General features: G+C 33.5%; 1 protein-coding gene across 2 annotated transcripts in view; it reads right to left on the reverse strand.

Annotated features, from left to right (window-relative positions):
* The window catches only part of EDA7 (embryo sac development arrest 7), a 140,271-nt gene that overhangs the window by 55,529 nt on the left and 68,254 nt on the right, over positions 1-16,488 (reverse strand). The window contains exons 2-3 of one of the 2 annotated variants that reach the window (XM_089807743.1): positions 15,593-15,671; positions 10,383-10,483 (exon numbers count right to left, since the gene is read on the reverse strand). In XM_089807743.1, coding sequence (XP_089663869.1) covers positions 10,383-10,483; positions 15,593-15,610 — 119 coding nt within the window. In that variant the 5' untranslated portion in view covers positions 15,611-15,671. The remainder of the gene's footprint in view (positions 1-10,382; positions 10,484-15,592; positions 15,672-16,488) is intronic. The other variant, XM_089807742.1, reaches the window with a different exon arrangement.

A 16,488-nucleotide genomic window follows, 5' to 3' on the forward strand; every position in this document is an offset into this window, starting at 1 on the left:
AATAAAATAATATTAAGTGATATTATTATTTGATAAATTTTTTAAAGGTAAGAACTTTGTTTATTTTTAATATTTATATTGTTTTTACTTATAGCTCATGCGGTTCCACCAAGAAATATATTGTCAAGTCTTAATAACCTTGCCAGGGCGGTTTGTAAGGCAAACCTGTCACTTCTAATGACTAAACCTTATGACCATCCCCTTCCGATGATGCCTTCTCGTAATGCTTCCCCTCTCTCTCTCCGGTCTTCATCTTGGAAACATTTAAAACAACATTCTTGCCAAAACATCAATTCATAATTCATAATTCGTTAAACAAAATCATCAAGTGATTGTCAGAAAATTTCATTATAATAACTAACTCATTCATCTTAAATGTACAACGGCTAAAATTAACCAATTCCATTTCACATGAACACAACGGCTTGATTTAACTGACTTGTTTCATTTGATAATCAAATCGATGCAACGGTTAAAATTAACTGATTCAATTTCACACGAACATGAAGAAATAAATAATGGCTATAACTAACATGATATAACAACGGCTATAATGAACTAACTCGATTTCACATGAACATGAAAAATTAATTTGGTTCAACGGCTATAATCAGTTTTAAAAATTTTAGGGCAAAAATTGGGATGTAACAGTCATAAGCTACCTAATGCGTCATTCTTTTTTTCCTGCAAGATCAACTTCAAATACAAAGGAAAAGATCAAGGCAAATAACTCTTATAGAGTGTGTAGGATTACAAATAAGAGAGAGACTACAAGGAGTAAATAAATGTAATACTTCGAGATAAAAATACTTATTTGTACATCAGTATCTTTGGTACAAGTTTCTCTAATGAAGGTCCATATGCAACATCAAATCAGAAGATGTCTCTATATATATGTTAGTGGGAATGGAACATTGACTATTATTCCCCCTACAATGTAAAATTCCCACTCATTCTTATACTGTGAACAATTTTGCATCAGACCAAACTGAGCTAGTTAGATAGTGGAAACATTCAATATTATTATTTCAACTTCATACTTCCCTCCTTATCACTAAAATTATGCTATCAATACTAGAGAATCCATCTCAGCATTGTTTACTCCCTCTGAATCAATATGAGTGATGTCACAAAAGGTTGACAAAATCACATTCTCTATCTTCTCCCTCTCTTTCAAGGTTGCCTCTACTGAAATGTTAATCCCCCTTTGAATCTCAATCTCCCTCTTCCTTACATACTCTATGGGACCCAATGTTCTCCTAATAGTCCTCACAACCAAAAGGGCGTCTCATATGACTCGACATTGGAAATAATTTATCTCTATAGTTTGCCTTCTTTTTCATGTTCATACCTTAACTACTTGCACCACTCATCATATGATTATTGCCTTCGAAACTTACAATATATGAAATGATAGATTAAGTCATCATTATTCAAATAAGAAATATGTATTATTTATACATATATTCAATGACATTTAAAGAGGTCTCCATGCATTAATCTTTTAATTATTAAATCACTCTTAAATAAAAATCATTCATATATCACAAACTTGTATATTTCATGTATAATATCCTATAATCTCTAACATGAAAATGAACATTATGAAATAAATAAATATTATTAGTAAACATTCCTTTAAATATTACAAGTAAACATAACGTAATTCTCGACACCTTTATCTCGCTACATATGTATTTATTCACATGTACGTGCAATGAAATGAGTGGTGATCCGGTTTAAATCTCTTTCAATGCCCTACAAATATCGGTCAAGCAGAAGGACGAGGACATTCATGAATGAAGGAATTTCAATTAGGTATCTCTGGAGTACCTCTGAAGGATGACACCCCTTTACTCTTGGACAAAACAAAACCTTTGTTCGAGATTATTTTCTTACCTAAACCTTTGTTTCTCATCCGTTTTCATTCACGCTAGTGATCGCAAGTTGCAACTGGAGTTTGAGATACACGCTGGAAGATTTAATGGAAGCCTACGCAAGTGGTCTATACACTCAATACCATGTGTTATTTATTGATTGTATTATATAGTTGATGTATCAATTCTTAACTTCATCCATTCGATCTGCATATCACTTTTCTTATTTACTCGACCAATCTACTGATCACGGTGCATGATGATGGGTCTCCTATTGTATTACTTTTCTTTCCGCTTAGCACATCTTTCACAGTCGATATATCTATTGTTGTAACAATGAGCCTCTGAGACAACATACATTCCAGATGCATATCAAACTCTTCCATATCTATGGTTTGTTTCCTTCCATACACCTTTTGTAGATCTATGGTATCATTATTGATATGACAAACATGTCTCGATGCATCTATTTCTTTGGTTTAGTGATGTTGTATTTAGGTTTGCTGTCCTGTTCCTTAGTGCCTTTCGATAGTCAAATATCTATCATCAATGTCTACATGTAGGTTCCTTCAATTTGATCTTTGTTGGTCTTTATAGCTAGCATGATCATTTGTTCAATGCTTTGTATATTCATTAGTCTTTGATAATATATAGTCTATATTTCCTCTTTTTATTTTCTACATTTGCAGCATGTTGCTTTGATACCATGTTGTTTTTCTAGGATCACTTCTGCAAATGTAGTAACATTGCCAATGTGATTGATGTTTTCCAAATGCAGATTTGAAGACTCCTAAATATGAGAGGAGACATGTCTCTATAGTTAATAATCATTAGTTAATAAATAACTATATGTATAACTCATCTTTAAACATATATGTAATATTAATAGACATATATATATATATATATATATATATATATATATATATATATATATATATATATATATGTATGTATATTATTTTTATCGATAATATAAGACATAAAACAATGTTCATATAAATCATGAATACAAATACTCAATATAATGAGTATATCATTTTGACTGATGCTATACATCAACAAGAGTAATCATAATGCATTTGTTATCAATGACTTCCAGCATATCCAAAACAAAATAGTCATAATAACAAGCCTATCATTTGCAAAATCGTCACTTTACAAATATTACCTTTTGAATATATATGTCCATGAAAGATTGTCACCTTTCATTACATATCTGATGCAACTAAACAACCATAGAAGCATAAACACAGATAAATTTAAATTTAAATTCAAGTTTCAATATTACAATTTAATCATACCAAGTTTTCCTTTGAAGTATTCCAACTTCACTTTAGCAAGAGGCTTGGTAAAAACATCTGTTGTTTGCTCATTAGTATTGATGTACTCCACTTTGATAACACCTCGATCTACCATATCTCTAATGTAATGATAAGGAATTTCAATATGCTTAGGCCGATTGTGAAAAACTAGATTAACTGAAAGCTTGATACAAATCTGATTATCACAATGAATGGCAGTGGGCTTCAAAGGCTTCTTAAACAAATCAACTAGTAACTTTCGTAATCTCTAGCTCCCAAGAAAGAGGCTATATATTCTGCTTCAATAGAGCTTAAAACAACTGAGGATTCTTTTCTGCTGAACCAAGATATCATCTCAGATCCAAGACTAATGCAACATCCAGAAATACTTTTACGTTCAGTAAAGCTACCTGCCCAATCAGAATCTAAATATCCATGAAGATTGATTTCAACTTGATCATATCTAATTCTCATGCCAATAGTACTTCTCAGATATCTTAAGATATATTTGGCTGCCATTAGATGTATCTTCTTTAGTGTACACATGAACTGACTTAAGATGTTAGTAGCATAACATATACCAAGACAAGTATTCACCAAATACATTAAGGATCCAATGATCTGGCTATAGTTAGTAGGATCCATAGGTTCAGATTTAATCATATCATCCTTCAGCTTATGTAGGTTGACTTCCATAGGAGTAGTAGCTAGTATACAATCCATCATTCCAATTTTCATCAAAATATCAATAGTATATTTTCCCTGATTTAGGAAAATGTAGTTCCCCTTTTGCCAAACTTCTAGTCCTAGAAAGTAGTGGAGAAGACCTAGATCTTTCATATCAAACTCTACTGTTAATTCTTGTTTGCACTTGCTTATAAGATGTTCTTCACCTGTTATCAATAAATCATTTATATATAACATAAGAATAATCATGTCATCACCATCTATTTTGAAGTATAAGTTAGGATCAGCTTCATTCTTAGAATACCTTAACTTTGTTAGATAGTTGTCTATTCTTTCATATCACGCTCTGGGAGCTAGTTTAAGACCATATGGTGCTTTCTTTAACTTACACATGTGAGAATCTCCATCATGAGTGATGAACCCTTCTAGTTGCTCAATATAAACTTCTTCAATTTCACCATTTAAGAATGATGTTTTGACATCCATTTGATGAACTTTCTATCCTTTGGATGCTGCAATAGCCAAGATAGTCCTGACTGAGGTGTATCTAGCAACTGGGGCAAATGTTTCTTCATAATTGACACCTTTCTGTGAGAAACCATGTGCTACAAATCTGGCTTTGTATTTTTCAATGTTGTCGTCAAGTGCATGTTTGATTTTGTAAAGCCACTTAGAAGAAACAACTAATTTGTTTTTAGGTCTAAGTACAACATCCCATACATCATTTTTTAGTATAGAATTATATTCTTCAATCATTGCTTCTTTCCAAGGTTTGCTTGATAAGGCTTCTTCAACATTTGAAGGTTCTGTTTTGATAAGTTCGGTTAAAAGTGCCACATAACATGACTGATTTCTTGTTCTCTTGCTTTCTCTGATTACTTCATCAGGTTCAACATGATTTTCTTCTATTATTTTCCTAGCCCAAAGTGGCCTCTTTTTATTGTTAGCATTTTCAATATTCTCAAGATTTGAAATAGTAGGTGAAAGAGGTTCAATATCATTCTCCCTCTCATTTTCTACTAAGTGATCTTCATCTATTTTAGTGATGGGTTCTGTATATAATTCATCATTGTTCTTAGAAAGATTGAACGCAATATCTTCTTCAAATTTAATATCTCTATTGATCTCAATTGTTCTTTGATCCGGAACATAAATCCTATAGCCTTTGGTTGTTTCACTGTATCCAACGAGTATTCCCTTCTTTCCAGATGGTTCTAGTTTTGTTCTTTTCTCTTTAGGAATATGAATATAAACAGGACACCCAAATATTCTTAGGTGACTTAGATCTGGTTTGATACCCGTAAATACTTCTTCAGGAGTGATGTTTTCTAATACTGAGTGAGGACATCTATTTTGAATGTAAAATGCAATGTTAGATGCTTTAGCCCAAAAAGAAGTCTGAAGATTTTGGTTGTGCATCATTGCTCTAGCTGATTCAATAATTGATCTATTTTTACGCTCTGTATCTCCATTATGTTGAGGATCATATGGTATAGAAAACTCCCTCTTAATCCCAACAGTAATGCAATAATTTTTGAAAATTTCGGAGATGTATTCACCTCCATCGTTGGATCTTAGAATTTTTATTTTCTGTCCTGACTGGTTTTCAACTAGAGCTTTGAATTCTTTGAATTTTGATAATACTTCAATTGATTCCTTTTGTTTGAGGAAGTAGATCCAAGTTCTTCTAAAGTAGTCATCAATAAAAAGTACATAATAGAGGCACCCATTTAGGGAAGGTACAGACATAGGACCACATAGGTCAGTGTGAATAAATTTAAGTACAGATTTTGATTTGTGAATGCTTTTAGGAAAAGAATGCTTGGTGTTTTTGCCTAGGGCACATCCTTTGCAAATGCCTAAGTGATCAGTTTTGAGACTAGGTAATCCTTTTACAATCTTCCCTATTGATGATAATGCACGAAAATGAAGGTGGCCTAGGGTAAGGTCACAATAATGGTTCCCACTTTTCATCACAAAGAAATTGGATGAAAAGTGGAAAAATTGTCTTCTAGAGCTTTGAATAAAGCCCCCTAGGGCTTCATTCAAAGTCGTTTACCTAGGGACTTTGTTTGAAACCCCTTGTGCCAATAGCCAGGGGCTTCAAACAAGCCTTAGGGCCAATAGGTGGCCGAAAAGTGGGCCAAGGGGCTTCACTCGAACCCCCATGGGGCCACTAGGTGGCCGAAAAGTGGGTCAGGGGGCTTCGTTTGAACCCCCCTAGAGCAACCCAAATAATCCCTTAGGGGGCTTCAAATGAAGCCCCTTCATTCGAAGGTCCCAAAATTGGAAATTTTACAAACTTACTCAAATTTCTATCGTTTTTTCTCTTTTGAGGGCTTAAACAAGGGCTAAATAGGTCCATATTCTAAAACTAAATATAGAAAATTGTTGTACTCTGAATAAGCCTTCCAATGACTATATTTTTAGTATATATTGTGTTTATCATGATGTTTAATTTTTTGTTTTATTAAATATAGGTTTCTGGCCATTTCACAAATTTGGATTTGAACCTTCGGGAAAAATAGACAATGAGAAAATAAAAATGTCAAAAATATGTCCATCAAAGGTATGTTCTAGAAAATCAAGAAAAAAATCATTTTGATATATACAACTCAAATTATATTGATCAAAAACAAGTTATGTCTAAGTTATTGTTAGCATCACTTTTGCCACTAAATAAAATCTATATTTTTTTATTAAATTGAATAAAACCAACTAAACTTGCCAGATATTGATGTTTCTATTCTATCCTTGAAAGAATTTTGTCATTATCATTTTTTTTAAAAAGCTATCTTGATCAAACGACTCATCACTCTTTGAAAATGTCGATTTTCATATAAACCACTTCTCAAAGGAGATGGAAAAATGGACTTCGACTGAATTTTTAAAAATACTTTTAGAAAATAGATAGAAATTTCTAAAAATCACTAGTTTACATCATCATCAAATTCTTTATGGTTTTGTAGCAATATGCATTTGAAAATCAAGTTTTTGTTAAAAATATCTACTTTAGTGTCAAACTCGGCCAAAAAGTAAGTGGGAACCAATACCATGGCCTTACCTCTAGTCTCCTATGCCAAATTTCGGTAGAATTTGAAATTTCATGACGTAGGGCTAGATTTTGTTGATTACAAAGTTTATATAAACTTTCGTCTCTAAATCCAATAGATATAGCTTTCTTGATGTTAGAGTTCTTTGGCCAAGATAGAACTCTATCCTCTTGAAAGGTAATTCTGAATCCTTGATCACAAAGACCAGAGATAGAGACCAAATTTCTTTTTATACAAGGTACATATAAAACATTTTTAAGTTGGAGAGTAATACCTGAATTTAGACAAATTGAGCAAGACCAAATACCTTTAATCAGATGAGTAGAATTATCTCCGATGGTTACTTCCTCTGAGGAGTATTCTGAGAAGCTTTCAAATTTGTCTCTAAAACATGTTATATGCCGAGATGCTCCACTGTCTATAATCCAAGTGTTTTTATTTGAGTTTAATTCACGTGAGAGAGCTAGATAAAATGCAAGGTTTTCTTCTTTTTCCTCTTTCTCTTCTTTGACTTCTGCTAGTGCTGCTTGAATTCTTTTTCATTCAGGGCAGAAGTTGTGAGAGTGACCAATTTTGTCACATTTGAAGCATTTTACTTTTGACCAATCTCGTTTCTTATATGATTTGTTAAATTCCTTTTTATTACGTTTGAATTTTCCTTTCTTGTTTGCATTTGCATGAAGCGCTTGAATGTCTCCCTCTTGATTTATGCTTAATCCTCTTCAAACTAATCTTGATTCTTCTTGGGTGCATTCATTTTTGAGTAATTCAAATTTAGGAAGCTCAAGTCGAGAGCTTAGACCTCGAATGAAGGTTTCCCAAGATAGTGGAAGTCCTCTTAAAGCTATCATGCTCTTTGTCATCAACTTGACTTCCAATTGTTGCAAGTTGATCTTTTAACTCAAAGATTCTTAGAAAATAGGACGTAATTGTCTCCCCATTATTCATTTTTATGTATAGAAGATCTTGCTTTAAAGTTAGCAGTCTACTAGTATTATTGATTTCAAAAGTGTTCTTAATAGTGGAGCACATCTCACATGCAGTTTTAAGACTGGATAAAGAAGGGAGAATATGATCCTTCACAAAGTCTATAATAATTTTCATGGCCTTGCTGTTGTGTCTTTTCCATGTCGTTTTATCTAGATCATTTTCAGGAATAGATTTGTTTGATTCTATCTACTCTTCTAATTCCATTTCTCTTAGTACTATCATGACTCGAATTTTCCATGATGAGAAATTTGACGCTCCCTCAAATCTATCATCTGATCTTACGTGATTAACCATTTTGAATTTGAGGATAAAATTCTATTATAGACAAATCTGAGATTTTAGTTTTAATTCTGAATAATAGAATTTCCTATCAGGATGGCTCTGATACCATGTTAAATGTAAGTATCTCTGATAGATATAAACAATTATAGCAGACTGTACAAATTCAGATTAGTATCTCAGACTGATGGTGTTGTTTGAGTGGTGCAGATCATCAACTTTGAATACCAATAGAGGATCGATGAACTTGTCTTTATTTACCTGCAGGGAGAGCAATCGCTGAGACTGTATATGCCTTGTTATTGATATATTTCCCAACGACTGCTCGGCATCATATATATATTAGAATAGAGAGTCATGTCCCCTAGAGACATGATTCTACATGGCCAAAGGCCACATAGGGTCATGCCTCTACGTGGGCATAACTAATCACCAGTTTCCATCATAACAAATGTAATCTGTTTCCTTTGCAATCAGCGGCAAAACAGATAAATACAAGGCCCCAATAACAATAGTCTTTTCGAGAACAGGAGCCGGATATTGATGGAGTCATTTTGTGAACAATTAAATATATATGTGTCTGTGTGTCTGTGTGTGTGTAGGTATATATATGTATATATTTTCACCAGTAAAACAGAGTTCATATAAATCGTGATTTCAAGTACTTAATATTACTTCAACTGATGTTATACATCAACACACACTAATGCAACCTTGTACACTAACATATTTGTTAATACATTTGAAGTTTTCAGCAGCCTTATGTTCCCATTTCAGCTGTAAGTTGTAACACAAGTGAATAAAAGAAAAGGATTTGGGTATGTTGAATACTAGTAGTTCTAGGTTGCAGTACAATGTAACAAAGGTGTGGAGAACCTCATGCAACTTATCCCAAACCTATATTCACGTCACAGCTTACCTACTACCCTAATCCCTTTCAGATTAGTAACAGGTATGTATTCGCTTCAATAGGGGTACCCTAATTTTGGAGGCAAAATTGCATTTCCATAGGCAACTCACCTATGAATTGACTGCTTTGTTTACACCTATTCTTCCTGCAAATTGCCCCAAAGGGGCCTTCTTTTGAATGGAACCTTAGCATCCTTTGTCAACAACCTGGAAGAGAAATCAAAATTCAAGGCACTCTCAACCTCACTACCCTTCCGATCACTCACTTTGGCTGAACTATATCATCTCCCACTTCCACTACCAATCTCTAGATCCCTCAACATCTTAAATTCCTCCCCGTTGTCACTAAAGCTATATGAACTCATATAAGCTACAATAAAAACAAGAGAAAACTAAACTTTTAATATATTAGGAAAAAATCCTAAAGGTTTGCAGACTCAATTTTCAGGACCATAGATTTTTCTCACTCCAGGTTGCACGAGGTGCAGAAACAAAGGATGCACAGAATTCGATATTCCTTTGAGTCATCTCAACTTTGAAGATATTATTTGATTATCCCATTCCAACTTATAAAAAAATTTAAAATGCTGCTTATTAGAAGCACAAGGATTTCCTTTTGAATCTTTTGCTTTAGGTTCCATAAGGTAAAACAGAAAAAAGGATAACTCAAAGTTACAATCCTTCTTTGAGTTATCTAAGACGCCTTAGATATTATTTCAATAGCTAATCGCAACTTCAAAATGAAAACAATTACTAGCTGTTACAAACAGAGAGATTTTCCCTTTTTCTGTACCTTGTTTGTTTTCTTTTCAGCATCTCTTAGAAACTTTGTTGCATAGATACATTGTAGTTTACATGTTCTCTGTTAAGAAGGGAATCATTGAACATGTTCTAGCTTCTGAGCAAGAAAGAAATGTTACCAATAACTACAACATCAATACAAATATAAAAAATGTAAATGTAAGCAAATGCAACTAGCTGGCTGTTCTTTGGGCAATTATCAGTACTAATATCAACAGGACTATATAAATTGCGCCCAAGATCCAATAGCTCTTGACACATTATAGTTCCACAATATAAAGTTTAGCATTTGCAGTATAAAGGTAACAGACAAAATTAGATAAATGCTTGGTTTAAAAATCCCTGAGTAAAACCTATCCTGCAACAATGCACAATTCCATTATACATTGCTTCAGTATTTCCTTGAGAAGATCCTAATTGCTTCTACCTCAATTTGGACAGGAGGGAAGAAAATTTTGAGAATGTTGAAGTAGAAAAATAACCTTGGAATACGGAGGCTGTAGTGACTCCCATATTTAGCATGAAGACAGATAGAACGATCAGCACACAGAAAAGCCAGTTTTGAGTAATCATCTCCCAATACCTACATAGAAATGGAACAGACAAATGAAGTAATATCAAATATGCATATATAATATGAACATAATCAGAATAGTTAGCTCAGAGAAAAGTAGTTTCTGTGTAATTCCCAGATACCTACACAAGCACTGAACAACTGAATACTGCATTATCTTATGTAGGACAACAAATATTCAGGTTGAACCCACTACAACACACCCAGTGATCTATTTCAAAATATGTCACTGTTTAAGCTAGTGTTGTGCATGAATTGATGATTGATTCCATGAAAAACACACAAGAGATTAATCAAGTGCATGCACCTAAACATGCACACATACCTCTAAGTCATACTTCTGATCAATCAAGAAATCACAATCAAAACCCTTGGTTATTTAGTTACAGACAATAAATACAGAATCACCATCAATGAAAGATATGGATGACCTCAGTAATGTGACACTAAGAAGACATTTTTTTCTCAATGTATGTAGCATTATTTCTGAAGTGACTACTAACAAGAATTCTCAATGTTCCATGCCTAAAAACCAATCATAATAAAAATAATTACAGGCAAAATGATGCTTGGAAGATTACTAAAAAGCCCTTTCAAACACAAAGGCAATGAAGCCAAAGAACACATACCCTTTGAGAAGAGTTCACAAGAAAAAATGAGGTGTACAAATTAAAAAACAATTGTGCAGCTTTGACACGAAAGATATGCAAAGAAATCAGCTACTCTATCCACAATACTAACAATCTATAAATAGACAATTTTTTTAAAATGACCTCAGCACATAACCCATTGTGTAGGAGCTTGAGATAGGGGAAGAAATGGCAATGGTGAAGTGGGTATTCATCAATTTGTTTGAAGAGGACATGCTACTCGGTTTGGACTTCATTTTGGAATGGGCAACCCCCGGCATTGGATCAGACATTGTAGAATGTTTTAAGGATGAAGATGAGGCAAGGGTCTAGGTTTGGTGCCATTTGTGAGGTAGTGGAGAAGATGGCTAAGGGATCCTATAGGGCAGATATTGCCATTGCCTGGGGTAGGTTAAAATGAGCAATTTGCGACAATGAAGCTGCAGAATTACCTAGGGTTTTCTTAGCCAAAATCCCTAGGAAAAGGTGAACCAGAAGCTGCAGGAAATGTCACCAAACTCAATGAATTTGAACAGAGGAGGTAGATATTTTCGGCAATTTTAAAAAAAATGAAAAAAGATGGTGATTGCAGGTTGGGCTTTTTGGATGTTGGATGAGCATGCATGTAAAGCAAAGGGAGGCTTCCTTTCGTGACACTGACAGGTTGGTGGCAGAAACATGTTCGGATGGACGGTCAAGCTGATCATGTCGAGTGGGGTGATTGTTTTGTGATTGATATCCTATGATGAATGTCTATGATGGTTAAGCCTTTAGTAAGGCCTTGTAAAGACACTATTTGAAGAAGTGATGTAGTCTTAGTTGATAGGAGTTAGTGTGTTCTGCTTCCTTACTTAGATGATGGTGGTTTTGGATGGTAGGGCTTTCAATAGACTATGGCTGTGATGATCGTTTTGTAAATCTCATGTAACCCTTTCATTCGACTATTAATAAAACATATATATTGTACTGATCAAAATATATATATATATATATATAACATAAATAATGAAACCATATTTAAATTTTTGAGGCTTAAAAGAAGTTAAAATTATTTATATTTTAACAATATTGAAATTTAGGACAATATAAAAACAATTCCAATTAATATTTAGCATTTAAAACTTCAAACTATATCGAATATATAACAATATAAAAAGTTATAACAATACATCAATATTAAAAGTTATAACAATATACAATAATAACGTGTAAACAATGATATCATTTTTAAAATTCTCATGATATTAAATTATTCACATACAAACAGTATTTAAATTTAAAACAATATAAAATATAATAAGAATGAAATTTTGATATTCTAAGTTAAAATATTTAACATTTAAACTTTTAAACTATATTAAATTTTAAAAGTTTTCATTTTTTTTGTGTGTGTGGGGAGAGGGGGTTAGGTAAAAGGTCGAAGCCAAATAAATTTTAATACCTAATCATTAGGGTCACCGAAAGGAAAGAGCTGAGCAGAGAAAACCTCCGGTATTGTCCCAAAAAGATATGGAAGATTCATAATTACATCATTTTACAGGCGTCCTGATTTTCATAAGGGGCATTGCTAGATCCAATTACAAACCAACTATTGTAGAAGTTGGAACTTTTATTCCACATTCTGGATCTCGTTAATAGTTCCGTACATTTCACATTTATGCGGAACTCCCTTCAGGATCTCAGCCTTCTCCTCTATCTATTTGAATCACAGAATACACCTTGCTTAGTATGTTCTGAATTTTGATTTTTCCTCTGGAATTTGTCTGTGGTGTGTCAACCTCAGACATAAGTACTTTTAATGGATTAGGCATGAAAATTTAATATTTGAATTCAGACCTTTAAGTAGCAGTTATGGTTGATTTGGACAAAGAAAAATGTAGCAGCAATTTGAGTGTTTAAATGGATAGAATACTTGTGATTTAATTTCCATGGCAGTGCATAAGAACCTGCAAACCTGTCGAATGTCTGGCCTGCCAAGTGGTGTCCTGCTGATTCCATCATGTTGATGTCTAAGGTGGTTAGGTTCTAGATAAGTCCTCATCCTCCCAAGGCCTCATCAGTTTCCTGAAATTTCCCCTTCCTTTTGTGGCAGTGCTTTGAGAATTGTTTCCATTTTCTTAACTCACCTTTGTTTCCTGCAACAAAGTAACATCGTATGCCGCCTTCACTATTAGCGCTTAACTAAGCGCCATTTGTCAAGGGTCGATAACCCCTGACCTTCTATGAGAACATCCTCATTGAGCCCCAAGGGAATACTTCACTCCCTTGGTCATTTTAAGGAAATCAACTATCCTGACAATACCTCTTTCATTGGCCTTGTCTTCCCAAATTTGTTTATTTTCATGAATTTCATTTATTCATTCATCTAAAAACTCATTTGAAACAGCATCAGGAAGAAAGAAGGAACCCAAAATATTTAAAAAATTTAAAGTTTGAGTTTAAAAGAAATTAAATTTCAGAGATAATCCAGAACTGCTTCATTTGAAAATGAAAAATGGGGCAATGAAGAAAACGAAATAATGAATGGGAACAAAGCAGAAGTCGCAGAGTGAAACGAAAATGGCAAATAATTTATCTCACCTAAGAATTTCTTCCTGCTACAAATAAAATTTATCCAATCTGGAAAATGAAATGAAACACAGAGTCGTGTAACTTAGGCCTGCATGAGTAGGGTTTTTAAAGCCCAGAAAAAGGAAATAACACAAAATGGAAACAGTGACAAATCTGCAATTTGTTTTTAAGCTGCATTTTAGTGAGTTGAGGACAATTTTACAAGCAAAGTGGGGATGAGTTATCAGCACAAAATGCCTGTGAGTTAACACACCAGTAGCTCTTCCAGCTAAAAAAATAGTGAATGCTCACACACTTGCCGAGTGTGACTGTAAACCATGCCCAACACTACTAGCAACAGAGGAAACTGCATAAGAGTGATGAATATCTAGATAGCATCCTAGCTGAGGACCTTGATATGGATGATCAAAACGTAGCAGCGTAGACAATAGATATCTGTTCTTTTTTTTTGTATATCACCATTTAAGTATAAATATTTTTGGATTTCAGTACATAATGACAATCTAATATGAAAAATGGAGTGTGAGTTTTGAACTTTTTGAGCTAATGGCATTTGAGTTTTGTGTATTTGAACTTTAAAGTTTATGGTATGTATTGTTTTTCCTTTCAATGTTCTTTCTCATGATATTTTCCAGAAATTATTTTATTAAATTAAAATAACTTGCCATCTCAATGTACCCCCATCTCCTATTTTTACCAATTTGTTGTACCGTTAACACTACCAGTCTCAAGGTACCCTCATCTCCCGGTAACCTTGATTAAATGCTATCAGTCAGAAAATGCAAGAAAACATGATGGTAATTACTCTCAAAAGCCTAGACCTTCATTGGTAACCTAAATTTTGAAGAGTTGTGCACTAATCTCTTACAATAAGACACGTGTAAAAAGACAAATTGCTGGCAGCAGTGGAAATTAGGAAACAAATATGAGTTTCATAACAAATTACAATGGTGAGGTAAACTTGTTAAAATGAATGCTAGTTGAAACAAAATGCTGCAATAGCCCAAGTGACTAGTAACTAAAAGACAGGTAACAGTTTTTGGATCAGAAATATCTTCAAGGGCCTAAAAAGCATGTCAATGTTGCAGAATGGAAGGTGGAAAGCTTTGCATTTGTGGATTGGAATAAAATAAACATTTGGAGTACATCCCATCATTTTATAAGGGTTGTTATATAACTATGCTGCTAATGTATCTTCTATTGAGTCTGAGATTCAGTGATGAGGAGGAATACTAGGCATAAAGGAAAAGCAAATACAAAAATAACCAAATCAGGTAAGGATTGTCCCTTTTATGTATACTAAGTACCATGTTCCAGGCATAGAAAAGAATCTATTTTCTTTAAGTGAAATTAAGAAGCGGTCTCCAATCAGAGATTTTCAGAAATTATAAGTGCTACATTGCTATACTCTTCCGGGACACATCCCATCGGAAAATCTGCTCTTATTATCCCCAGCCATTTCTAGGATTGCAAAGACAGCTAAGAAATTTCCCTAGGGTTGTCCCCAACGTGAAAAAATGGGAAATATTAGCAAAACAGCTAAAAAGGGCAAGGGACTTTTCTGAAACAACCCAGCAATGGAAAAGACAAAAAAATATATATAACAAAAAGAGAAAGAAACGTCTATAGCCGCTGCTAACACTTGTACATCATTAAAATATCCATGAACATGAACATCAATACCAACAAAGGAACTTGGCAAAAATATCTACAACAAATAACCATCTGAAATGAAGTTGCAGTTTGATATGTTTCAGTCAACATGAAAAGCATAATTCATCATAACTTTCAAGTTTTCAGATATTTTCCACAGCAAGTCAAATTGTGATATTGCTTGCAATCAGGATTCAACTGTTGCAATATAAGATTTTCGGCTATATCTAATGAAGCAAAATCATGAAAATGGAATTTGTTTTACCTCTAAACAACATCCCATGGACAAACAAACTTGGCTGGTATATTGAAGATCATAATATTTGCAATTCCCTAAGGCCAGCCTGATCCATCAGCCAATGCATTAGAATATTAATTTTATAGCTGGGTGGATGAGAAATAAAATCTTTCCCTTTAATATTATAAAGTAGCTGATTGTACAAGTAGCATTGAAATGAAATATAACAACTTTGTTCCTAATATTAAAAAGTAAGTTATGGAATGGAATGGATCCTTTTATAGTCCGTGATATTGGGCAATCTGTTTTTGGATCTAATAATGGCTTATAGTATATGGGTCTACCTAGTACTCCATGCAAGAAGCACGTAACTGTGCTACAAAACAGGTCTACATACCCTGACCCATGTAGGATTTGAACATGTAGGATTTGAACTTGTACATACCCTAACAAGTTCACATGTATTACCAAGATATGTTAACAAACACTGTTGATTCTCATAAGAATTCTCAATTTAGTCCTAAATTTCTGATGTCATGTAATGTGGTTCTATAATGTATATGATAAATGACACATACGTGAATAATTCCAACTTACTATATTTTTGACATTTTCCTTCTTTTTAATTGCTGTCCCCTGCCATATTTAATGGCATTGCCAAGTTGTACTCAGAACACACCTCCTTGTCATCTTCTAATCTCAGTCCTGAAAATTCCATGGAACATAGTTATATTGTTGACAAGGGCCCTAAGAAGAATATTCATGTCGATAGTGAGGATAATGAGCTTTTCAAATTGGTTGATGTGGAGGAAGTAAAAGAACATGATTTGCTGACCTGAAGCAATAAAGATTATAGCTCACTTGGCATCAAAGATAAAATTTAAATTTGAAATATATTTCTTATTTGGCTAAAAATAATTTAG

The sequence above is a fragment of the Cupressus sempervirens genome, chromosome 10 (assembly GCF_028749045.1).
Source record: "Cupressus sempervirens isolate cs-2001-9-10 chromosome 10, ASM2874904v1, whole genome shotgun sequence".
Lineage (NCBI taxonomy): Eukaryota > Viridiplantae > Streptophyta > Pinopsida > Cupressales > Cupressaceae > Cupressus > Cupressus sempervirens.